This window comes from Theropithecus gelada, chromosome 15, assembly GCF_003255815.1.
Source record: "Theropithecus gelada isolate Dixy chromosome 15, Tgel_1.0, whole genome shotgun sequence".
Taxonomy (NCBI): domain Eukaryota; kingdom Metazoa; phylum Chordata; class Mammalia; order Primates; family Cercopithecidae; genus Theropithecus; species Theropithecus gelada.
Genome location: NC_037683.1, coordinates 32013660 through 32038615, shown reverse-complemented (window position 1 = coordinate 32038615; position 24956 = coordinate 32013660). Strand labels below are relative to the sequence as shown.

The window sequence follows — 24956 nt, the reverse complement described above, 5'->3', positions numbered from 1 at the left end:
CAAAACAGAGAATATTTCATTATTTGGTGATAGCTACGCAAGAGACTGAGATTGTCAAGGCTGAGTAGAGAGAAAAAAGGGAAAATTCTGAATTCTAGGTGAAAGCTGAGAAGGAGGAGCCAGAAAGAAGACACAGAAGGGGATGCTCAGAGAAGTAGAAGTAGATTCAAGGCACAGAATTATTAGGGGAATGATTTGTTTATAGGATGACATTTTGAGTTATTTGAAAAGGAAAAAGAATAAAAGAAATGACTACATATACAAAGGAAGGGATCATTTATGTAGCCAAGTCTAGGAGGTGAGCATGGGCAGGACTACAGTAATCAAATCTTCAGAGAACTGGGAAGGGGTGAGGATGAAAGTCAGCACACACAAGCTTTAAGGCTCAGTGAACCAGGATAACAGGAACCCTAATATTCTCAGGAAAGCAGAAGGAACCTCATCATCTGCAGAGTATGGAGTCAAAAGGGAAGTGTGGGACTTTAAGAGGAGGAAAATCAGTCTGGTTCAGTCAGGAATGGGCCGTCAGGGGTGAATAAAGAGTGTGAATCTGTGGTAGAGCCAATGACTAAAATGTTATGTGTTTTCTTGATGTAAGAAATAAAGTAAATAGATGTGAAACATATTTTCAAATACTTTTCTTTAAAATAACATGACTAGATTGTTTTAGTCAGAACAAGATAGGTTAAAAAAACACAGATATCCTGTGTTTACTTATTTTTCATGAGAATATGATGACTATTTGGCATGTTAATCTGCCCTGGCAGCTCAGGAAGTTCAGGCAGCTAACACAGATAAGGCACATTGCCACTGCTGTGCAGAACCTCCATCTTTCAAAGAGAGGAAGGTTGTTTCTGTTTCTCTAGCGCTGCCAGATCCACCTCTCCAATTTCTCATTCATTCAACATTCATCAGGTGGTTTTATCCTCAAATCCTACTAGGACAACTCCTGCCCTGGCCAACTGCTCTCCTCTTTGCCTAGGGAATTATCCAAAGAAAGACGTGATCATACAGACCCTGGATTCCCAGATGATCATGGAGCATGATCATCATCTGAGAGATTAACTTCTGGACTGGAAGAGTCTAAATCTGTTCTGCACATTTTGAGATTATTCAGTAACATTTAGGAATTCTGCATGCAGAAATTTTGTAGCTGTGGATAATTATCATTTCCACTGATTTAACTGTGTCTTAAGTTATATATTGTTAGTCTCTGATTTGGGAGGGAAAAAAAGTACTGAAGAATTCAGTATTTTTATCAACTAAGTTTCTGCTACATACACTATCATAGTGCTTGCCTTTTCTTTCCAAATGTTGTACACATTTGAAGCTTTTACCAATAAGCCTCAACAAGCAGATAATGATTCTCTAAGAGGAGACATTACTTGCATTCAGAAGTTTAGGTACAGTATACTCATCATTTAAGAATTACACATATAGAAGAATTTAAACTACAGACAGAGTTATAAACAATAATAGTCAAGCATTGCCAAATTACTTAAATTAACCTAAAAAGAACTTTTTTTTTTTTTTTAAAGAAACGCTCATACAGGCATAGCTCCAGGAGGAACCCAGGGCCCAAGTGTATTCAATGTGTAGATGATCAATGTGTCAATGTATCCTGCAATTCACATTAATTCCCACAGCTAGCTGCACTCTTCATCCACATGTGAGCCAAGTGATCCACCACTAAAAGTCATAAGAAGCACTTTGAACAACACAGAAAGACAAAAATACAGCAACATCAGAAAGGTAAGTACCTTATTTCTTGATGTTATTATCTGTTTAATGACTACTCGGTCTGCCAGCAACAACACCTTTGTCACTGAAGAAAGAAGTAATCTTGCAGCCTTTATCACTCCTGTTTTGTCTGTAAAAATTGTGATCTGCCCATCAGATTCCAGATGGTTCAAGTTGGTTATGTCTGTCAATGCTGCAATTGTTTCTCCTAACAAGAAAGGAGAGAGGGTAAAGTTAAACTGGCAGTAAGACACACAAATTCAAATCTCAACTTTTCTCTAACTTCGAAGGTAAGGCACAATGAGGAGGAACTCAGCTTTGGACTCTTACTTCAGGAACAAGAAACAGTTTCACCTTGACGATTGCAGGGATTATCACACCAAGCTTTCTAACCAGAAAATAATAGCACACTCTTAAGAATGGTGACAAATTTTGCCCTCACCCAGTTTGAAAAACATCATAATTTTTGTTTCCAGTGGTAATGCAAACTACACAATCTAAAAGCTCCTGCCCTACAAGACAGTAAGAGAAGTCCCATGAGTCAAAAACTAAAGAATACCCTAAAACCAGAGCAGTAAGCAGGTGCCAAGGCTTGGACTGGGGCCAGGCCAGGGAGAAGTCAGGGGTCACTGCCAATCTCCACAAGCTGAAGGGGCTTAGGTTTTCAGGAATCCTCAGGGAGAGAAAAAAGATAGGGCTTTGGGCCCCAAGGGATGACATCTTCAATATATTGGAGACCCATAAATAACTGTCAATAGGCAAAAAGAAACAATAAGGAAGTTTGTCTGTCAGACAAACAAAGCCTGGACTTTGGGTGGGGAAAGTAAACAAAACTAAAGCCTCCGTCCTGAGAATTCAAACGACAGGCTGGCCCTCATTCACGCTGCAGTTTGAATTTATATAAACTTCATATGATGCCTGGCATAAACCATTCTATTAATTGAACTCCCTCCCAACCCTCTAGAAAAATTATCTTCTTCACTGTTGCCATAAAAACTTTTGATTTCTGTAACGGTAATTATCTACTAATAAAACAATACAAGTGTTTGCCTCCTCAAGGCTATAACATTCTTGAAACCTCCATACTGTTATAAGTTAAAAAGATTTTAAAGATAATAAACTTTTAACCAACTTATAGTGTTCAAGATCATTTTTTAAAGTCCTAAATATACCTATGTGCCTAACGGATTGATTTTCTTACAAAAGCCCTTCTGTCAATTCTATTACATATACACAATAATGTGTCTGCTCATAGGCTAAGGATCTTGAGTAGAAAGTATTGGAATCTTAATGGAGAGGCCACAGGGTGAAATATAAGTCAAGGTTTAGAAATCAGTCTGGCAGGCACGGTGGCTCACACCTGTAATCCTAGCACTTTGGGAGGCCAAGGTAGGCAGATCACCTGAGATCAGGAGTTCAAGACAAGCCTGGCCAACATGGCAAAACTCGGTCTCTACTGAAAAAATACAAAAATGAGCCAGGTGTGGTGGCAGGGGCCTGTAATCCCAGCTACTCAGGAGGCTGAGGCAGAGAATCACTGGGACCTGGGAAGCAGAGGTTGCAGTCAGCTGAGATGGCTCCACTGCATTCCAGCCTGGGTGACAGAGTGAGACTTGGTCTCAAAAAAAAAAAAAAGAAAAAGAAAAAAAGAAAGATCAATCTAGTAGGAGTACATAAAACAGAATGGAAAGGAAAGACTTAAAGCCAGGCTATTATATCAATTGTGGGTGTGAAATAGTAGGGACCTTACTAGTACAGTAGCCATAGGAACATTAAGAAGATGATTTGGGAGACATTTTTATGAGAAAACATAAAATTAGTACCTGACCAATGATAAGAAGGAAAGAACGAGTGAAAAAATGGCCTCAAAGTTGTAAACCTAAGTTGCTTAAAGAAAATCAGAAGGGCAATGGAAGGGAGATGATAATTTTACTTTCAGACAACAGGAGCTTGAAATAACACAGGAATACACCAAAAATAAGCTATGCGACATGGACTGGTAATGCAGACTTGGATGTCTTGTTTATAAAGACAATTGCTGAAGCTCTAGAGATAGAGGAATTCTGTGGTAACCAGCCTTCAAGAAGGCTCCCCATGATCCCCACCTACTGTTATGCACAACCTTGTGCTGTCTGTCCCCTCCCACATCATATGAGGGTTGGTATGGTGGAAGTAATGGTATGTCACTTCCAAACTTAGGTTCTAAAATAACTGAGGCAGCTGTCTGGGTTGCTCTCTCTCTCTGAGAGAAACCAGTTGCCATGTCATAAGCAGCCCTTACTACGCAGAGACCTACGTGGAGAGGAAGTGAGGCCTCTGGCCAACAACCATGAGAGGGAGGCTGGAAGCAGACCTGCAGTCCAGTCAAGCTTCCAGGTAACAGAGGCCTGGTCAATACACTGACCACTACCTTATGAGACACACTGACACAGAGCCACCCAGTGAAGCTACTCCCTGATTGGTGCCCCCTCAAAAACTGAGATAGCAAATGTTTGCCGTTTTAAGTTGCTAAGTTTGGGTTAATTTGTTACACAGCAATAGGTAACTAATACAAAGTTTTGATAGCAAAATATACAGAGAACAAAAGTGCTTAGAATTAACCTTAAAGCATACAGAAGGGGCAGGAGGAAAAGTATCACTTTGCATTCTATCATTAATAGCTAAAAGGATAAAAATATTTCCTCTGATCCTCTGGAGAATGTTAATTTTTTTCTACACCTCTCAACCACAAAAGATACCACATATAAGCCTGCACATACAGCATTATTCAATCTTTCATTTTTCTGAGCAGACCCCAGGCTTTTTTTTTTTTGATACAGAGTTTCACTCTTGTTGCCCAGGCTGGAGTGCAATGGCGCGATCTCAGCTCACCGCAACCTCCGCCTCCTGGGTTCAAGCGATTCTCCTGCCTCAGCCTCCCTAGTAGCTGGGATTACAGGCATGCGTCATCACCTCGGCTAATTTTGTATTTTTAGTAGAGACAGGGTTTCTCCATATTGGTCAGGTTGGTCTTAAACTCCTGACCTCAGGTGATCCACCCACCTCGGCCTCCCAAAGTGCTGGGATTACAGGCATGAGCCACCGCACCTGGCCCGACCCCAGGCATTTAACTCATAAGTACGAGGGATAGTAACATTTGGTCAGCTCCACCAGCATGGTCAAATGCTTCCTTAACATTATAAAGTTGTTCAAAGTATAAACTGTTCAGAAATCAGTTCCCTAAAAAAGTCACAAAGCTGTCTTACAGCTTCACGGGTATCATTTTTAATTTATTATATGTAATTACTAGTGTTGCATCTTAATAGGAAAACCCAAGGTCAATCAAACACAAATATTTGTTGAAGTTTCATAGAAAACATAAATATAAACCTTGCCTGGTAGCCAAGTAAAAAGCAACAATATAATGTAAGAGTTCAACACAGGGAAGTAAGAATAAAAATTGATTATTATAATGACAACTAATATTTATTGAGCACTTACTATGTGTGAAATGATACAAGCATTACATCAAAACACCTCTATAAACCCTAACAGTCCCATTTTATAGATGAGAACACTGAGGTTTAGAAATGTTTAATAGATTGCCCAATATCCTCTGCTTGCAAGTAGAAGCACTAGGATTAAAGTCTAGGCAGTCCAACTCTAAAACTTTAGTTCTTTTTTTTTTTTTTTTTTTTTGAGACAGGGTCTCATTCTGTCATCTCCCAGGCTGCAGTGACACCATCACTGCTCACTGCAACCTCAACCTTCCTGGGCTTAAACAATCCTCCCAACTCAGCCTCCCAAGTAGCTGGGACTGGAGGCATGCACCACCACACCTGGCTATTTTATTTTTCTTATGTCTTGTAGAGACAGGGTCTCACTATGTTGCCCAGATTGGTCTCAAACACAGCTCAAGCGATCCGTCCACCTTAGCCTCCAAGTGTTGGGATTACAGGTGTGAGCTACGGCACCCAGTCAGCTCCAGTTCTTTATCTACTGCTTTATATTAGTTCCCTCAAATGAATGCTGTCGCCAAAAAAAGAAAATCATTCATAGGGGTTGAGTGGGCTAGAAACATTACAGGAGTGATTTAATGAAGTCTTAAGTTTGTATGTGTTAAGAGAAAAAAAGCCTTCTATATTTTACAACTCCAGAAAGTATCATTCTCATACTCTTACCTGAGTGACACTAGGAGGAAGATGACATGTGGAGCCCATGACGCCTGATATCTTTCAAAATACTCCATTTATGGAGCTGCCTGGGCGTATGGTACTCATGTCAGTGTACCACGTCCTCCTTTCTCACCTTACACTGAGCACAATGACGTGCTACAAAGCCAACAAGGAGCACAGGACTCAGCTTGTCCTTTCATTTAAAAAATACTATACTCCTGCTTTAATCAGTGGTTGTTAGAAGAAACAGTAATTGTTTTATTTCTTTTTTTTTTTTAACCACAAAGCTTTCTTCAAAAAGAAACAGTAATATGAAGAACATCTCCACATTTTCTGTTGAATTGTCCATTATGTAATGTCTGTTTCATAAGCACCCACACAATAATTTAGTGTCGGGAAAAAAAGTCTCTCCTCTTACAAGCTGGTTTGTTTCCTTTCAACAAACAATGAGATTATATAATCCTTTGTTTCCAACATTCTTGTCTTGACTTCCAGGAAGTACAAAGATAAATTTCATGCTTAATTAAAATAATAATGTTTGCCAAAGTTTCTGGTTTATTTATTTTCACATCCTATTTTAATAAGTTTATTGAACATGTCTTTTATTGTAAGTGCTTTCATATCCTTTTCTAAAGTAGGAAAAATATGAATTATGAATAGAATAAGGATATCTCCCCCTGCTTCCCACATAAAACTTATTCTCTATCCCAGTGAATGGCTAGAAATCCAAGACTCAACCCAGGGTCTTCCCTTTCCTTTAGTCAACAACCTACTTTTACCTATTCAACCACCTTAATGAGTATTTTGTGTACTCTTCCTGCTCTTTACAGTCCTATTACACTGACTTGGCCTAGCTGGTTTTACCACAAAAGCTTCCCTATTAGTCTCCCTGCCTTCAGTCTCAACCTTCTCTCGATCTGTCCTCATTCGTTCATTTCCTCCATACTATCAGAAAGACTTCTATCTAACACAAAACATCTGTGAAATGTTCTTGTTTTGAAAAAACAAAACAAAATAACACAAAGCAATACGCCTTTCATCTGGCTCAAAATTTCTCAACGACTCCTAGTATAGAATAATAGTTGAAATCATCCACATAACATACAGGACCGTGTATGATCTTGTCCACCCCTCCACATATACTTGGTTTTATCGCAATCACTCTCCTCTCGCTGATGACCTGCTCCTCCCTCAGAGTTCCCCATCTCAGTAGATGGCACCACCATTTGCCCAGCTGTTCATATCCCAAATCTTGGAGTTATCCCTGGCTCTTCTATCACTTCCCACATCCAAAGCATCAGCCAATCCTATCAACTCCACTTTGGCAATATATCGAAACACAGTCACCTTTCACCACCTCAAATGCTATCGTCTAGTCTAAGTCACCATCATCTATCACCTGGACCGCTGTGACAACCTCCTAACTGGTTTCTCTGAATCCATCCTCACACCCCCTAAAATGTATTTTCTATACAGGAGCCACCAGTTACCCTTTTAAAATACAAATGAGATCATGTCACTGCCCAGCACAAAATCTCCCACTAATCCCTCATTCCACTTAGAACATAGTCCAAAATTCCAGTCTTTGCCTATTCTCACTTTCTCCTTGCCAGGAATGCCCTTCCCCCCCAAGTATCCACATAGCTCAGGCCTTCACTTCATTGCAGTCTCTGCTCTAATGTTCCTTCCTCAGTGGGTCTTCCTAATCCCCTATCCCAGGAGTTCTCAACTGGGGGCCACTTTTCTCAACTGGGGGCAATTTCTAGAGCTATTGCTGGTTGTCACATAGTAGGAGAGGGGACCTTCTGGCATCTAGTAGGTAGAAGTTAGTGATGCTGATAAACATCCTACAATGTACAGGTCAACCCCCTACAACAGAGAAGTATCCAGCCCAATATGTCAGTAGCACCAAAGTTAAAAAACCCTGCCCTCTGTAAAACAGCACCTTCATTGGTCTCCTAACTCTTACCTTGCTTTTTTTTTTTTTTTTTAACATGGTAACTATCACCACCTGACATTACATATTTATTCATTTATGATCTGTCTCCCTCAGCAGAATGCAAGGCCCACAATGGCAGATTTTGGACTGATTTGTCCATGCCTATCTCCCTATGGCCTAAAAGAACGCTGGTATATCACCAGCATTCAGTAAATATTTATTGAAAAAATTAATGGATAAATGATACTTCAACAAAGCTGCAGTTCTCAGAACACCCTAGGTTCTCAAAGGCTTCTGTGCTACCATCTATAGAGAACCGTGAACCATCATGAAGTCTGAAGTCACTATGATTTGTTTACTGTAGAATACTAATGGATACTAATGCTTATTTCCATTTCCTATGTCGTGGAAAGTAGACTAATACGTTCTTGGAGAATAGAGGCCACAGCTCCCACTTCTTTATCTGTATCACATCTCAATGGCTGATGGTGAGGATGGCCAATCACTAACTCTGACCAGTGAAGGAGTCCTATGTTTCAGATTTAGGACTTGATCCAAGCGAAGTGCAATATTTATGGAAGCTAATCCAAACCTTTAATGTTTGAGGCAGCCATAATCAGAGAGCTATATATCTTCATTCAAAATAAAACAATAATTTTTCATCATAACCAAAGCAATAAAAGTGGTTTGAATAGTCTTCAAAATCAATATCCACCTACCTGCTTGTTTAGCTTCAATACAGGCAATATTTATTTCTTCTTTCAAATCCCAGTTTTCATTGGCTATAGCTTCTCCTACTTTAACAAATCTTCCAACTGCCAAGTTGACAGCTTGTCCTACACGCTGAATTGCTTGCAGAGTTTTATCAGACTTTTTGGTATTATCTTTATGATTAATAAGTGTGGTGATCTAAAAATAAAAGATAAAAGCAACTTTTATCTCAATACCTCTTTTTTTTAAGCTGTACCACAAAGTCAAAGAAAATTAAGCCTGGCCTACAGGATAGCTCAACAGACTAAATCAATAGTTAGAGATGTTTCAACAGAGACAACCAGCAAAGTATCCTGCATCATTCCTTAGGACAATGTTTCCATTAATTACAACTCCAAGTTCACCTGAGGGCAGTTATCTGGGGCATGCAGTTTATCTGCGGCATACAGTTCCAGAGGCCCTCCAGATCTTTCAACAAATCTTAAGGAGAAAAGTAGGAGCGGAGAGATCATTACATTCAGAAAGTCAAAGTACTTCAGGTCTCATTTCCTCTACTACGACTTCAGATGCTATGAGAGTAGAGACAGCTCTTCTTCCTCTCCATTCCACTCCGTTGCCTACCATGGTGCCCAGGTTGTACAAAATAGTACTTGTGCCATACATGTTTGCCAAATTAACTGGATACTTTAGAATGAGCATTGTAATCTATATTTTATATTTTGCTAAGTTTTGTTGCATCCAACTCAAAATAAATGAAATACCAAGAGTCTTAACACTTGATCCCAGGCCCTGAAATAAAATACAAAAGGTGACAACTTCAGCTCACTGAAACAAACATAATTCTTCAAAATATCTTAGGAAACTAGTACATGAACTATGCTGACATCTAAGAATATTTATTAAAGAAATGTTGTATGAAAAACAACTACTGCTCAATGTACATGTACTAGTATTAAAAGAAGAGCAAGAGAATTACAAGAAGGGGAAGAGAATCACTTTTACTCTTTGTACAACTACTATGTGTCAAGCACTTTATATGTATGTTTAGGTATTAATAATTTAGAATTAATAGACCTAGGTTTGAGTCTTGGCTCGGTGACTACTTGCTAAGTGGTCTAGGGAAATTTAATCTCTAAATTTCCTCAACTACAATATTGTTTTTCATTAAATTTTGAATATCTACTATAGGCCAGTTCCTAAGGATGCATCAATGAACAAGACTAAGACAATCCCGCCCCCATTAGCTTTACATTATGGTAGAATAGCAATAATTCAGTTACATGAAATATATTTGTTGCACACTATCATATCCCAAATAAAATTCTAGGCAAACCTGAAATAACAATCAACAAGAAAGAAAAGCCCATGTTCCGATGGGGCTTACATTCTAGTGAAGGGGGAGACCCAATAATCACATAAATAGGTAAACAAAAAATAAACTTTAATATAATTGTTATGTGCCAAATGTTAGGATAGTGTGATAAAAGTATCTGTATAGCTACCTGAAATTGATTGGTCTTCCTTCTAAGAGGAAGTGATATTTAAGCTGAGATCTAAATGACAGCGAAGTGGTTAGACTGGCAAACATCAAAGGATAAAGAGCATTCTAGGAAAAGAAACAGTGGAGGGAAAAAAAAAAAAAAAAAAAAGCCCTTAGGAATGAGCCTCTCCTGTTCAAGGAACGAGGTGAAGTCGGCAGTGGCTAAAGGATAGTGGGTTGGGGGCAAGTTAAAACCAATATCCAAGAGATGGGATGGGCAGGGACCAGCCTGGAATAAAGGGTTCTGGAATTGGAATAAAGAATTTATATTGGCCAGGTGCGGTGACTCATACCTGTAATCCCAGCACTTTGGGAGGCCGAGGTGAGCGGATCACGAGGTCAGGAGTTTGAGACCAGCCTGGCCAACATAGTGAAACCCCATCTCTACTAAAAATACAAAAAAAAAAAAATTAGCCAGGTGTGGTGGCACATGCCTACAATCCCAGCTACTTGGGAGGCTGAGGCAGGAGTATCGCTTGAACCCAGGAGGTGGAGGTTGCAGTGAGCCAAGATTGCACCATTGCACTCCAGCCTGGGTGACAGTGTGAGACTCCATCTCAAAAAAAAAAATTGTATTTTATTCTATGTATTACAGGAAGATACTTAAGAGTCTTTAAACTAGAAAATACTATAATCTCTGTAGTAATTTGAAGTCATTGAAGGGTTTTTTTAAAACAGGAAAGTGATATAATCTCTGCAGTGGTTTGAAGCCACTGAAGGTTTTCTTTTTTTTTTTTGAGACGGAGTCTCGCTCTGTCGCCCAGGCTGGAGTGCAGTGGCCGGATCTCAGCTCACTGCAAGCTCCGCCTCCCGGGTCTACGCCATTCTCCTGCCTCAGCCTCCCGAGTAGCTGGGACTACAGGCGCCCGCCACCTCGCCCGGCTAGTTTTTTTTTTTTTTTTTGTATTTTTTAGTAGAGACGGGGTTTCACCGTGTTAGCCAGGATGGTCTCGATCTCCTGACCTCGTGATCCGCCCGTCTCGGCCTCCCAAAGTGCTGGGATTACAGGCTTGAGCCACCGCGCCCGGCCACCACTGAAGGTTTTCTAAGCAGGAAAGTGTTATAATCTCCGTAGTGGTTTTAAAACATGTCCACAAATTCTCCCCTCAAGAGGTAGAGCCTCATTTCTCTCCACATGAATGTGGACTGGACTTGGTGACTCACTTCTAATAATGGAATAAAGTGAAAATAATGGAGTGCTTCTAAGAGTAGGTCATAAAACACACGGTGGCTTTCATCTTATTCATTCACTCACTCACTCTCTGCAGGATCAATCACAGTGGGAGCAAGCCAACTGCCACAGAATGGAAGGCACTCAAGCAACCCTATGGAGAGCCCCACAAGGTAACTGAAGGCTCTGGCCAAAAGATAGTGAAGAACTGAGGCCTCATGCCAACAGCTGAATGAATGAACTTGAGAGCAGATTCTCCAGCCCCAGTCAATCACCTTTATTTTGATTTTATGAGAGACCTCACTCCAGAACCACCAGGTAAGCCACTCTGGAATTAACCCGCAGAAACCATAAGATAATGTTTGTTGTTTTAACGCACTAAATTTCAGTTAATTTGTTCTGCATCAATAGATAACTAATATAGATTTTGGTGCCTGGATCTGGGGTGAGGCTGTAACAAAACTTAAAATGTGAGAGTGGCTCTAAAATTGGGCAGTGAAAGTTAAATGAACTTTGAGTGAATAAAAACTAGAAATGTCAAAGAAACTTTGCAGAAGCATGATGACCTTTGAGGAAGCTGTCTTAGTTAGGGCTGCTATAACAAAATACCTTATACTGAGTAATTTATAAATAACAGAAATATATTGCTTACAGTTCTGGAGGCTGGGAAGTCCAGGATCAAGGCACCAACAGATTTGGTGTCTACTGAGGAGGACCCATTCCTCACAAGTGGTGTCTTCTATGTCCTCACAAGGCTCCCTGAAGTCTCTTTTGTAAGAACACTGATCCCATTCATGAAGGCTCCCTAGTGACATAATCACCTCCCAAAGGCCCCAACTCTTAATCATCATTATGAGGGTTAAGTTCCAACACATAAACTTTGGGGGAATGCCAACAATCAGGCCATAGCAGAAGCTACGGGTGAAAGGTTAAGGAAAAGTGAGAAAAATCTTTCTGGAAACTGGAGAAAAGGGGTTCCTTGTTATATGATGACAGAAAGTCACCTTCATTAACATGAAAAGGAGAAAATATACCTAATGAACTGGAAGATCTAACTAAGGAGATGTCAAAGCAGATTCTGAAGGTGCTACCTGGTTTCTTTTTGCTGCTTACAGTAAAATGTAAGAGAAGAGAAAAATTAAAGGAAACACTGATAAATACAAACAAGCCAGAACTTGCTGGTTTTAAAAATTCCTCCTCCATGCTGTGCATGGGGGCTCACACCTATAATCCCAGCACTTTGGGAGGCTGAGGTGGGCAGATCACCTGAGGTCAGGAGTTCGAGACCAGCCTGACCAACATGGAGAAACCCCCGTCTCTACTAAAAATTCACAAAAAAAAGAAAAAAAAGAAAAGAAAAAAAAAAACAGCCAGGCTTGGTGGCACATGCCTATAATCCCAGCTACTCAGGAGGCTGAGGCAGGAGAATCCCTTGAACCTGGGAGGCGGAGGTTGCAGTGAGCCAAGATCATGCCATTGCACTCCAGCCTGGGCAACAAGAGCAAAACTCCATCTCAAAAAAATAAAATAAAATAAAATCTTCTCCAGATGGCACACCATACTGAAATTAAGAATGGCTTTCAGGCAAAAATAAAATCTAGGGCTGTGTCAAGAAAGCACCTTAAGATAAAGCTAAGAGTAAGACTATAAAATCTTAAGATCTCGGCCGGGCGGGGTGGCTCACGTCTGTAATCCTAGCATTTTGGGGAGGCCGAGACGGGCAGATCACAAGGTCAGGAGATCGAGACCATCCTGGCTAACATGGTGAAACCCCGTCTCTACTAAAATACAAAAAAAATCAGCCGGGCGTGGTGGCGAGCGCCTGTAGTCCCAGCTACTCAGGAGGCTGAGGCAAGAGAATGGCATGAACCTGGGAAGCGGAGCTTGCAGTGAGCCGAGATCACACCACTGCACTCCAGCCTGGGTGACAGAGCGAGACTCTGTCTCAAAAAAAGAAAATTCTTAAGATCTCAGAAAGGTCCAAGGTGTTGCTTCAGACAACCATTCAGTTAAACAACAGATCCCCAAAGAAGCCTAAAGCAGTCCCAGCAGAAGCCCAAGTTAAAGAAGAGCATATATCAAGAGACTTGTGGGTGTGGCTTTTGTCTAGAAGAATGAATTCAATATGACTCACAGGAGACAGACAAAATTTTTAAGATAATTGTATTGGCAGAAACACTATCAGCTTGGACTAAAAGGGAATACATCTTTGTATGAAAAGAAGCTTTCATACCAGCCCCTGCTCCAAACTTCCAAAGGCAGGCAATAGTCTGAGAAATCTATGCTGCTGCAAACATAGAATGACTCAGAGGGCAGAACGAAGAGCCATGAACTATTCCCAGGACTTGAGTCTTAATCAAGGAACTGGCAACATTTGCCCACAAGGAGTTCAGAATACCATAAACCAGTGTCTCATATTTTTTTTCCATTTTTGAACAGGAGTATATAGCAGTTATTCTACACTTTGTATTTTCTCGTTTTTTGAACAGTAGAGTCTATAGAGGTCACCCTAAAGCTGAAAGATGTTACACTCAAGGAACTACTACATACAAGAAGTCTCTCCTGGATCATATTTATAATAGATGCCAACATTGTGGATTTCCAGCTGATGTTGTGACTTTGGAGAGGATAAGGATGGGGAGAGGTTACTTGCAGGTGGGAATAAGGTAAACAATTTGTGGGCAGAGGTTAGAGTGTAGGGAGTTCTAAAAACGTCCACAAATTATTTACTATTCCTCCCTTAAATAGGTGAAGAAGTCTCATTCCCCTCTCCTTGAGTACAGGCTGAACTTAGCTACTTATTTCTAACTAGTAGAATAAAATGGAAGTGACAGTATGCTACTTTTGAGGGCAACTCATAAAGTCACTGTGGTTTCCATCTTTCTTTCTCTCTGTTCACCCTAGGGAAAGACAATTCCCATGTCATGAAGACACTTGACTGTCCCAGTGGGAAGGCTCACATGATGAGCCTAAGGAAACTGATGCCAAAAGGTGCTTATTTAAGGTCACATATCTAATAAGTGGTAGAGTTAGGATTCAGAGTCAGACATTTCAATTCTAGAGACCATACTCCTAAACACTACCCTATAATGTCATATAACAACCCAGTGGAATAGGTTAATATTAATCATCCTCATTTCCCCAAATTGGAAAATGGGGGTAATAATCATCCCTATTTTACGAATGAGGAGGTTGGACATCAAGAAGTGTGGGAGAGTTAGGATTTAAATCCAGATATTCTGACTGCAGAGACTAGCCTCTTAGCCACTTAGCCATTTTGCCTTCTCTGCCTTATAATGTTAACAAGAAGAGTTGGCTGGGTGCAGTGGCTCACACCTGCAATCCCAGCACTTTAGGAGGCCGAGGCAGGCGGATCATGAGGTCAGGAGTTTGAGACCAGCTTGGCCAACATGGTGAAATCCCATCTCTACTAAAAATACAAAAATTAGCTGGGCATGGTGGTATGCACCTATAATCCCAGCTACTCAGGAGGCTGAGGCAGGAGAATTGCTTGAACCTGGGAGGCAGAGGTTGCAGTAAGCTGAGATCATGCCATTGCACTCCAGCCTGGGTGACAGAGTGAGACTCTGTCTTGAAAAAAATAAATAAGAAGAGTTAATAAAATAATGAAAGTATTGTGTTTAACATAGTACCATAAACAGAGTTTATTGTAAGCGTTCAAACATACTATAATTAGCTCTCTTACTTAATCCTCAGGTATTATTAAAGATTAAAAAACTGAGGCTGAGTGAAATTGCATACTTGGCTCATACAACTAATAAGTAGCCTAGTTTAGAATTTGAACCCAGGTTTAAACTGACACCAAATCCCACCTAATATTCTTTCTTTTACTGGAGGTTTTCAATCTTTCCTTTTTTTTTTTTTTAATTGAAATGTTACCTAAAAGCCTATTGCATAATCATGTGAAAGAGTCACAACAATTTTAATTTGGAGAATGACTGTCGGCCATGCTGCTGGGAAGCAGAGAACAAATACAAATCCTGTTGGCACCAGCTTAATCCTTTTCCACACCTGACAGACTCTAGGGAACTGTTACTATCACATGAAAAAAAAGAGAACTTGCCCAGCATTGACTATTCCAAGCTACCATCTTGGAAGAGACTCTGCAGTGGAAAGGAGTTAAAGTTCTTGCTATAGATTGAATGTTTGTGTCCCATTCCCCTCCCCCTCCGCAAATCCTTATGTTAAAATCCTAACCTCCATTGTGATGGTATTAGGAGGTGGGGCCTTTGGGAGACGATTAGGTAATAGGGGAGGAGCTCTCATGAATGGGATTAATGCCTTTTAAAAGAGGCCTCAGAAAGCTCTCTCACTCATTTCCATCCTGAAAGAACAGTGAGAAAACAACTGTCCATGAACCAAAATGTGGGCCCTCACCAGATACTGAACCTGCCTGAACCCTGATCCTAGACTACCCAGCCTACATAACTGTCAGGCATAAATTTCTGTTGTTTAAGGCACCCAGTCTATTGTATTTTTTATGGCAACCCAAACAGATTAAGGTGGTTCTGTGTATTAAATATTTCATTTACATAAAGTTTTAAAATTTCAGTTACAAAGAAAAGATCCTGCAATTAAGCTAAAATATCAACTATTGTTCAGTTCCAAAAGAAGCACCTCCCCAGTGCATAATTAGGTGTGGCTGCCTTCCTTTTACTGGAAAGCAGTCTGGAAAATGTTTAATCCAAATATAGCACACCTTTAAAATTTTATTTAGAGGAACTAAGTCAATATGTAACATACCTTATTTAAGGTCTACTTGTGTTCTAAAATTAGTTTCAAATGTTTTAAAAGGTAGGTTCATAAGTTATACATGTTGATTGTTTATAAAAAGAAATGGAAAATACAGGAGAGCCTCAAGAAATAACAATTACACATAATTCTACTATCCTCTGAGAATTCTGGCATAATTCTTTCCAGTCTTGATTTATATATACAGATACTTAAATACACAGTTTTACAAAATTGAGATTAAACCTTAATTTCCTTATTATATGAAAAATAAGACTAGTTAACATTTATTAAGCACAACAGTACCAGGCACTAGCCTATGTGTTTTACATGTATCAATTCTTTTAATGCTTGCTTCTCTAGCATCTAATAGGTCCATACTATTATTACCCTAATTTTACAGATAAAAAATCTGAAATTTGAAGAGGTTAAGTATTTGCCCAAGGTCACAAAGCCAGGGGAACTACCTACACTCTTAATCACTACACTGTCTCTCTTACCTTCCAGGATCAAGGGAAAGACAACTAGCAAGAGTGCTTTGTAAATTATAGTATGCTAAATACAATCTTAGCTATAGTTCTGCAAAATAGGAGGCATACTAAATTAAGAGTCATAACTTGGAGTTGCCCTGACACCAGCGTCTAGAGAATGCCTAAATGAACCAGAAAAGAGGGCAGAAAAGGCATCCCTTGGGGAAGAAAGAAGATCTGGTGTACTGAAGAACTCTGCTGTGGAATAAAAGAATAAGAATTAGGGTTTACATGATAGCTTCTCACAAAAGGTATCAAGAAGTGCAGAACACCAAAGCATATCCCAGCAGTTAAGGGCATGGACATCATTCTGCCTGGGTTTGAATTCTGGCTCTGCCATGTGACCATGTGGCAAGTTATATAACCTTTCTGTGACTCTGTATTCTCACCTATGAAAATGGAAATAGTAATTGTACCCATCAGCCGGGCGTGGTGGCTCATGCCTGTAATCCCAGCAGTTTGGGAGGCTAAGGCTGGTGGATCACCTGAGGTCAGGAGTTCAAGACCAGCCTGGCCAACATGGTGAAACCCCATCTCTACAAAAATACAAACAAACAAAAAAATTAACCGGGCTTGATGCAGGGTGCATGGGTGCCTGTAATCCCAACTACTTGGGAGGCAGAGGCAGGAGAATTGCTTGAACCCAGGAGGCAGAGGTTGCAGTGAGCCAAGATCCCGCCATTGCACTCCAGCCTGGGTGACAGAGTGAGACTCCATCACACACAAAAAAAAAACAAAAACAAACAAAAAAAAACCACGCATATATTCACCTATACAAATCAGCAAAGGGCAGAGAGGGTACCTTATCTACTCTCTTCATCCACGACTTACTGCAACAAGAATCCTGAAAAGCTTCCAGGACAATGCAAAGAGTAATGGGAAAATGAGGTAGGCTACCTTAGAAATATAAGGGGTCTGTACAAATAGTGAATAAAGGAAATCTATCATAGACAGGAAAAGATTAGAATAACATTCCACATCAGGGTGGAGCTCTGTGGCAAATATCCTTCTTCCCTTCCTTGGATAAAAGCATTATAAGACTGGGAGTGGGAGTTCTGACAGGAAGAATAAAGTGATTATTAAAGGAGGTGGGGAGTTGCTCTGCATAAAATATGCTTGGTTCTTAGCCCAGGGCTTTTCAAGAAACTGTCTGAATTATAAAATATAAAACATATGAGTATATATAACATATATGTGTGCAGTTTACAGAAATGAAAGAAAGACCTGTGCAGCCACCACCAAGCTTAAGAGAACAATGTCAGTATCTCTGACAGCCCCTGTACTCTGTGGCTACTCCTTGTCCCTATCACTCCCTTGTCCCCAAAGAAACCATTGTCCCAATTTTGTGTTCATCACTCCCTTATTATAACTACTGCACATACAGTATACCCTAAATGATATTTGGTTTAGTTTTATCTGGTTTTGAATCTTCATTTTTTTTCATTCAACGTTATGTTTTTGAGATTCATCCCCATTGATAATTATAGTTGTGGTTTATTCATTTCAGTGACAGAGTATATCATTATATGAACATAGCACAATTTATGTACACATACTACTGTTAAAAGACATTTGGGAAGTCGTTTGGGGCCATCACAAGTAAAAATGCTACCCACATTCCAACTCATTTTTCTTTTCTTTTCTTTTTTTTTTTTTTTTTTTTGAGATACAGTCTCACTGTGTTGCCCAGGCTGGAGTGCAGTGGCATGATCTTGGCTCGCTGCAACCTCAGACTCCCAGGTTCAAGCGATTCTCCTGCCCCAGCCTCCCAAGTAGCTGGGATTACAGGCATGCGCCACCACACGCGGCTAATTTTTGTATTTTTAGTAGAGACAGGGTTTCACCATGTTGGCCAGGCTGGTCTCGAACTCCTGACCTCAGGTGATCCACCCACCTCAGCCTCCCAAAGTGCTGGGATTACAGGCGTGAGCCACCACTCCCGGCCCCAATCCATTTTTCTAATAGGCGTGCAGGGGTTTCTCTAGGGGTACTGACTTAGGAGTTGAATTGAATTGCTGGGCCACAGGTAATGCCCACCTTCAATTATAATAGATTACACCAAATCATTTTCAATATGGTTGTAACAAGGATATTCCTACCATGTCCACATCCCTCACCAACACTTAATTTCACTGTGGATTTTTTTAGCTTGTAGTTCATTGATTTCTAATGAAGTTGAACATCTTTTAGCTGTTCTAACAAAGGGTGTCAAGAAGTGCAAAACACCAACGCATATCCCAGCAGTTAAGGGCATGGACATCATTCTGCCAGGGTTTGAATTCTGGCTCTGCCATGTGACCACGTGGCAAGTTATATAACCTTTCTGCGACTCTGTGTTCTCACCTGTGAAAATGGAAATAGTAATTGTACCCATCAGCCGGGCGTGGTGGCTCACACCTGTAATCCCAGCACTTTGGGAGGGCAAGGCTGGCGGATCTCCTGAGGTCAGGAGTTCAAGACCAGCCTGGCTAACATGGTGAAACCCCATCTCTACAAAAATACAAACAAACAAAAAAAATTAGCCGGGCTTGATGCAGGGTGCCTGGATGGCAAAGCAAGTCCATCCACCTTGTTTCTCTTCTGCCTAATCTTGGCCCTTTGTGCTTTCATATAAACTTGAGAATTGCTTTTATCAAGTTCTACTGAAAAATCTTGCTGAAATTTTCATGGAAATTGCATTAAATTGATCAATAGGGATAACTGATATGTCTATAATATGTCAACCTAGGCTCGAACACAGTACTCTTCTCCCATTTATTTAGATCTTTTATCTGTTTCCTCTTCTGTGAAATTATTTTTTAACTGATTTTTAAAGGCTAATCTTTTTATTTTTATTCATTGGAGTATTTTATTTATTCTAGGTACTACAAATCATTTGTTGGTTATTTGTGTTGGAATCATATTCTCCCACTTAACGACTTATTTCATTTTGATGAACAGAGGTTCATGCAGTGTTGTGATCACAGCTCACAGTAGGCTTAACCTCCCCAGCTCAAGCAATCCTCCCACCTCAGCCTCCAGAGTAGCTGGGACCACAGGTGCACACCATCACACCCGGCTAATTTTTTGTATATTTTGCAGAAACTGGGTTTTACTATGTTGCCCAGGCTGATCTCAAAATCCTGGACTCAAGGGATCCACCCACCTCAGTCTCCCAAAGTGCTGGGATTACAGATGTGAGCCACTGCGCCTGGCCTAGGTTCTTCATTTTAAAGAGGTCAAATTTATCCATTTTTTTTCTTAAGGTTTGTACTCGAGGTATACTAACGAATCCTTTCCCAGCATAAGGTAATGAAGATATTGCCCATCCCAGCTACACGGGAGGCTGAGGCAGGAGAATGGCGTAAATCTGGGAGGCGGAGCTTGCAGTGAGCTGAGATCCGGCCACTGCACTCCAGCCCGGGCAACAGAGTAAGACTCCGTCTCAAAAAAAAAAAAAAAAAAAAAAGATATTGCCCTATTTTTTTTTTCCTAAAAGTGTTGTGAGCTTTTCCTTTCACATTGTCTTTAATCCATCTGAAATTGATGTTTTTACTGGTATAAGACAGAGATCCAATTTCATATATTTCTATTTAGATATCCAATTGTCCCAGCTTAATTTTTTTTAAGTTCTTCCTTTCCCCACTGACCAGCAATGCCAATTGTCATTTACCAAGTTTCCATATATGTGTGGATCTGTTCTAGGGTTTTCTATTCTGTTTCATAGGTCTTCGTTTTTCAGCCCTGTTCTGATACCCACATTGTCTTAATTACTATAGTTTTATAATGAGTCTTGAAATCTGGCAAAGCAAGTCCATCCACCTTGTTTCTCTTCTGCCTAATCTTGGCCCTTTGTGCTTTCATATAAACTTCAGAATTACTTTTATCAAGTTCTGCTGAAAAATCTTGCTGAAATTTTCATGGAAACTGCATTAAATTGATCAAAAGGGATAATTGATATGTCTATAATATGTCAACCTAGGTTCAAACACAGTACTCTTCTCCCATTTATTTAGAACCATGTTGGCTTTCAGGAAAATTTTTAAATTTTCTCCATGAAGTTTGACCACTTTTGCTATGTATGTATAGAGAAAGATCTCTATCTCTGTATATATATAGCAAAAGTGATATATTCTTAGGAAGCTCATATTTTGCTGTTATTGTTAATATAACTGGATTTTTTAATAATTACTTTTTCTATGTATTTTTTATTATTTTAAAATTATTTTTTAAAGACAGGGTCCTTGTTGGCCAGGCTGGAGCACAGTGGCATGATCACAGCTAACTGTAGCCCTGCGCTGCTGGGCTCAAGCCATCCTCCCATTTTTTAGCCTCCTGAATAGCTGAGACTAGAGTAGCTGGGATTACAGCAGCAGCCAGAGCGCCTGTGCCTTGTTTGTTATCAACGTAGAAAAATGCAATTGATTTTAGTGTCCTACATTCAGTGAACTTGCCAACACTCCTAATTTTTATAATTTACTTGTAGACTCTTTTGAGTTTTCTATGTTGGTTATTATATCACATTGAGATTTTTGGTTTTTCCTTTCCTATATTTATTTCTTTTATTTCTTCTCCTTGTCTTATTACACTGGCTAGAATTTCCAGTGCAGTGTTGAATAGAATCTGTGATAGCAGGCGTATCACTCTGGTTTCTGGCTTTAAAGGAAATGTTTATTTTAAATTTGACTGTGGCTATGATGTTAACTAAAAGTTTTCTGTAGATACTCTATCAGGTTAAGGACATTTTTTCCTAATACTAGTTTCCTAAGTGCTTCTTATCAGTATTAGAAGTTGAATTTAGTTGAATGCTTTTTCTGCATCATTGTTATGAAAATATATCTTTTCTAATTTGTGAATGCAAAAAAACTGTACACATTTTTCTAATATTGATATAATCTTGCATTTTTAGAATAAGGCCAGTAACCCAGGACTTTTCACTTGGCGAGTCAGAAGAAGCTAGATGATACCAGAATAGAAACTATCTACGTTAAACTGTATAGTGCCAGTCCTACTTGTTTACCTCAAAACCCTGCCTCCTCCATGACATTGCTGCTGACTCATTCATGCCTTCTCTGAGCCTTTAGAATATGTACCATTGATGATGTTCATTTGACATTTTGCATGTGCTCTTCTATACATGACCTATCTACCAACTAGAATATAAGCCCCTCAAAAAACAGCAACAAATAAGCCCACAATAAATGCATGCTTAAAATGCTTAAAATATCCTTGTGGATGAGATGGTGAAACATGAGTTGGGTAATAATACAGCATTCTCAGAGAATGAGATTTTCGGACATATGAGTTTTCTGGAGAACTGCTGTTTTAATCGCCTAACACTGAAACTTTAAAATCATTCTAAATTGTACTTCCCTGCTTTGTTAACCGAGTATTCTGGCCATGCTTAATACACTTCTTGATTTTAACTTTTTCTTGTTAAGGACAGCCAATTATGAAGAATATCAGTTATGGTGTTGTGGTAGAGACGTAGCTGTAGATACACAATGTGTGGGATGCAAAACCTCAGCTGTGACCCTGAACAAGGCTTTAACAAAAAAAAAAAAAAAAAAAAAAAAGGCAGGCATTCTTCCCCTTTGGCATTGACCTCTAACTCTCAGCAGTGATTTATGCTTTTCTTCCTCTGCTTTCCTACTCTTCTCTGGCTTCTTGTACCCCAGAATTACACAATGCAGAACTGTAAGACTGATACATTTTTAGCAGTGATACTGTGAAAAGTTGCCATTTCTCCAGATTATGACTTTCTAGCTTGTTTTTCCACTGTGTACTATCTTTTTCTAAGGACCTCATTACTGCTTCTAATCTCTAGAGAGGACACAGCATACGGTGTAGCAAAGAGAACCGTCTGGAGTCAGGGTACCTGGATTCAAATCCCGGTTTGGCACTTATTGAAAGCCCTAATGACACATTATTTAACCTCACTATTCCTCAGTTTCCTCGCCCGAACCACGAGAATATATACCTACCTCACATGATTGTTATGAGAATTAATGAGAATGAGAATTAATGCCTCTTAAAACTGCTCCAATATTTCTCATTTTGGTTGTGTTTGTGCTAGTGGAGATGGGGAAGAGGGGTGGATCTGACATTACTGAGGGATCCCAGCGCCCCTTCCCACTGGTCAGAGCCTCTATGAGACACAGGAAAAGAGGGGGAGAGTGTCAGGTATATTCATCACTGCTGTGTTAGCCATGCGAAGGTGAAGAAAATAGGGATGTTTATTTAACCAGCATAACAGGAATCCAGTGACATGTGTGACTGCTGTTTTCAAATATTTGCAGGGCTGGGCTGGAGAAGAGATAATAGCATTGAGAATTCTATGCAACAGCTACAGGCTCCCCTTCACTGAACATGTTTAAGCAAGGTACCGGCGGCCAGGTGTTAAGGATGCTACAAGAAAGAATTTTTAAAGTTGGATAATCTTTAAGATTTCTTCTATCTCTAAAATCTTGGTAATCCTAGTGTGAGTCACGAAGCGGTTACAACCTAGATGTGAGTCACACATCGCCAACGCGCTCCCGAAGGCACAGAATTCACTCCCCACAGTGCTTGGCATCCTACCACAGACCTAAGTGAGGAATTCTAGCCCTGAAGCTGCATATAACCCAGCTCGGAGAAACAAAAACTTTCCTAAAACTCAGGGCGTCGGTTAGCTGATTGGCAAATACAGTAACGCACACATCCCAAACGGGACTTGGCAAAACGGTGTGCATCTGGATTAACTGTCGGACAGTCTCCATGTCACTTTTCCACGAGGCCGGACAGAAGCGGGCAGAAGTGAGCAGCAGCAAGTTCAGGGGAAGGGGCAGGGTGGCTGGCTGGGATGAATGGGAGCCTGACCCACAGCGGGGAGGGACAAAGGATCGGGGAGCGCATGCTAGGCGGGGAGGCCGGGAGGAATATCCCAGGCGGAGGAGCCGGGCTCGGGACCGGGCTGCGAACTGGTGACAGAGTCGGTTAACGAGGAGAGCCCTAAGTGCCAGCGGGGGGCCCCGCGGGGGTCCTCTCTCCCTCTGGAGCTGGGCTCGACCACTAGCCCCGCGGAGGGCGCCTCGTCCGGCCGGGGGCCCCCGGGAGCCGCAGACCCGAGGCAGGTACTGGCGGTAAAGGCCCGGGCCAGCACCCGCGCCCCGCAGCCTCCCCTGCTGCCGAGTCCACTCAACCCTGCCGCCGGAGTTTAGACTGTCCAGTTTCTCGCCGCCCGGGCCGAGACCCGTCCCGGAGCCCCACACAGGCAGTCGGACAACAACGCCGCAGTGCGGGCGCGGAAAGTGGGGCAGCGACTGCCTCTCGTCCGGTCGTGCGAGCGGCGGCCGCCATCGCGGGCCGCGGTGGGAGGGAGAAGAGGGGCAGCGCCGGGCGCCACTTTACCTGAGAAACCAGCGGGAGCAGCGTCTGCTCCACCGAGCGAGTTTTGATCTCCAGTCCCGAGTCGAGGGCAAAGCCCAAAGGGCCGGAGCCGTAGACTGCTCCGGCGCCGCCAACGCCGGCGGGTCCGGGAGAGGCGGCCATGGCCCTCGGTCTATCCCGCAGCCGCGACTCCGCGCCACTGCTAGCCCGCCGCCAGTCAGTCCACCGCCCGCGGCGGTGGCGACAGGACACCCCCGCCGCCCGAGGCCCCGCCCCCAGGGCCCCGCCCCCAACCCTGCGCCCCGCCGCCGTCCCGGTATGGCCCCACCCCCGCAGTACAGCCTACGGTGGGCTCCCTGCAGCCCCGCCCCCTAAGCCAGGTCCCGCCCCCGCACGGCCCCGCCCCTATCTCGTCTCAGACCACTTCCAAGGGTTCCAGGCACCATCTCGCCAGGGTGGCGAGGAGACTTAAGCAACAGACTGAGAAGCATGAAGAAATGTTTTGTCAACTACCATATCTGCCAGTGAGAACCTATCAGAGTAAAAAAGAATCTGAGGCTGGCCAGTCCACTCGGACACCTTGGCCTGGATCATTTCTTCTTCCATAAGACCAGATTGATGAGCTGGGTACCATCAACCTGAGGCATCAGAAAGCTCTTTCCCAAGCACCGCTGAAAGATGCTTCACGGTGCTTCAACCTGTCGCTTCAGCTTCATCCACCTACCAGTGCTGCGCAGATGTCTTTGGTAATGAAGATAGCCAAGCTTCAGCTTCTTTTTCCTCATTCAAAAAGGACAGGTCCTTAAACCAACTTTTTCTTCCAATTCTTACTTCTCAGCCAACCATCTCACCACTTCCTTACCTATCACAAGGCCACCTTCCCCTGTGCACTGAGGGCCCTTGACCTCTATAAGGCACCCAGTGTCCACTCCCCGGACACACCTTCCCTTATGAAGTTGACAGTATTTCATAAGAATTCAGTGTACAAAATGGTGCCGGAGGAAATGGCAAGACAGAAGGCCTAAGAGACAGACGGATGGATTCATGGAAGTTTGGCTTCACAAAAGATCAA

General features: G+C 41.5%; 1 protein-coding gene and 1 pseudogene across 2 annotated transcripts in view; both read right to left on the bottom strand.

The window, feature by feature from the left end:
• The window catches only part of CTNNAL1 (catenin alpha like 1), a 72290-nt gene extending 48097 nt beyond the window's left edge, over positions 1-24193 (bottom strand). For both annotated transcript variants that reach the window (XM_025359772.1, XM_025359774.1), the window contains exons 1-3: positions 23906-24193; positions 8553-8742; positions 1761-1948 (exon numbers count right to left, since the gene is read on the bottom strand). In XM_025359772.1, the coding sequence (XP_025215557.1) occupies positions 1761-1948; positions 8553-8742; positions 23906-24046 (519 nt within the window). In that variant the 5' untranslated portion in view covers positions 24047-24193. The remainder of the gene's footprint in view (positions 1-1760; positions 1949-8552; positions 8743-23905) is intronic.
• On the bottom strand, positions 1539-1698 carry LOC112608780 (annotated as a pseudogene).
• Positions 24194-24956: the final 763 nt, after the last annotated feature.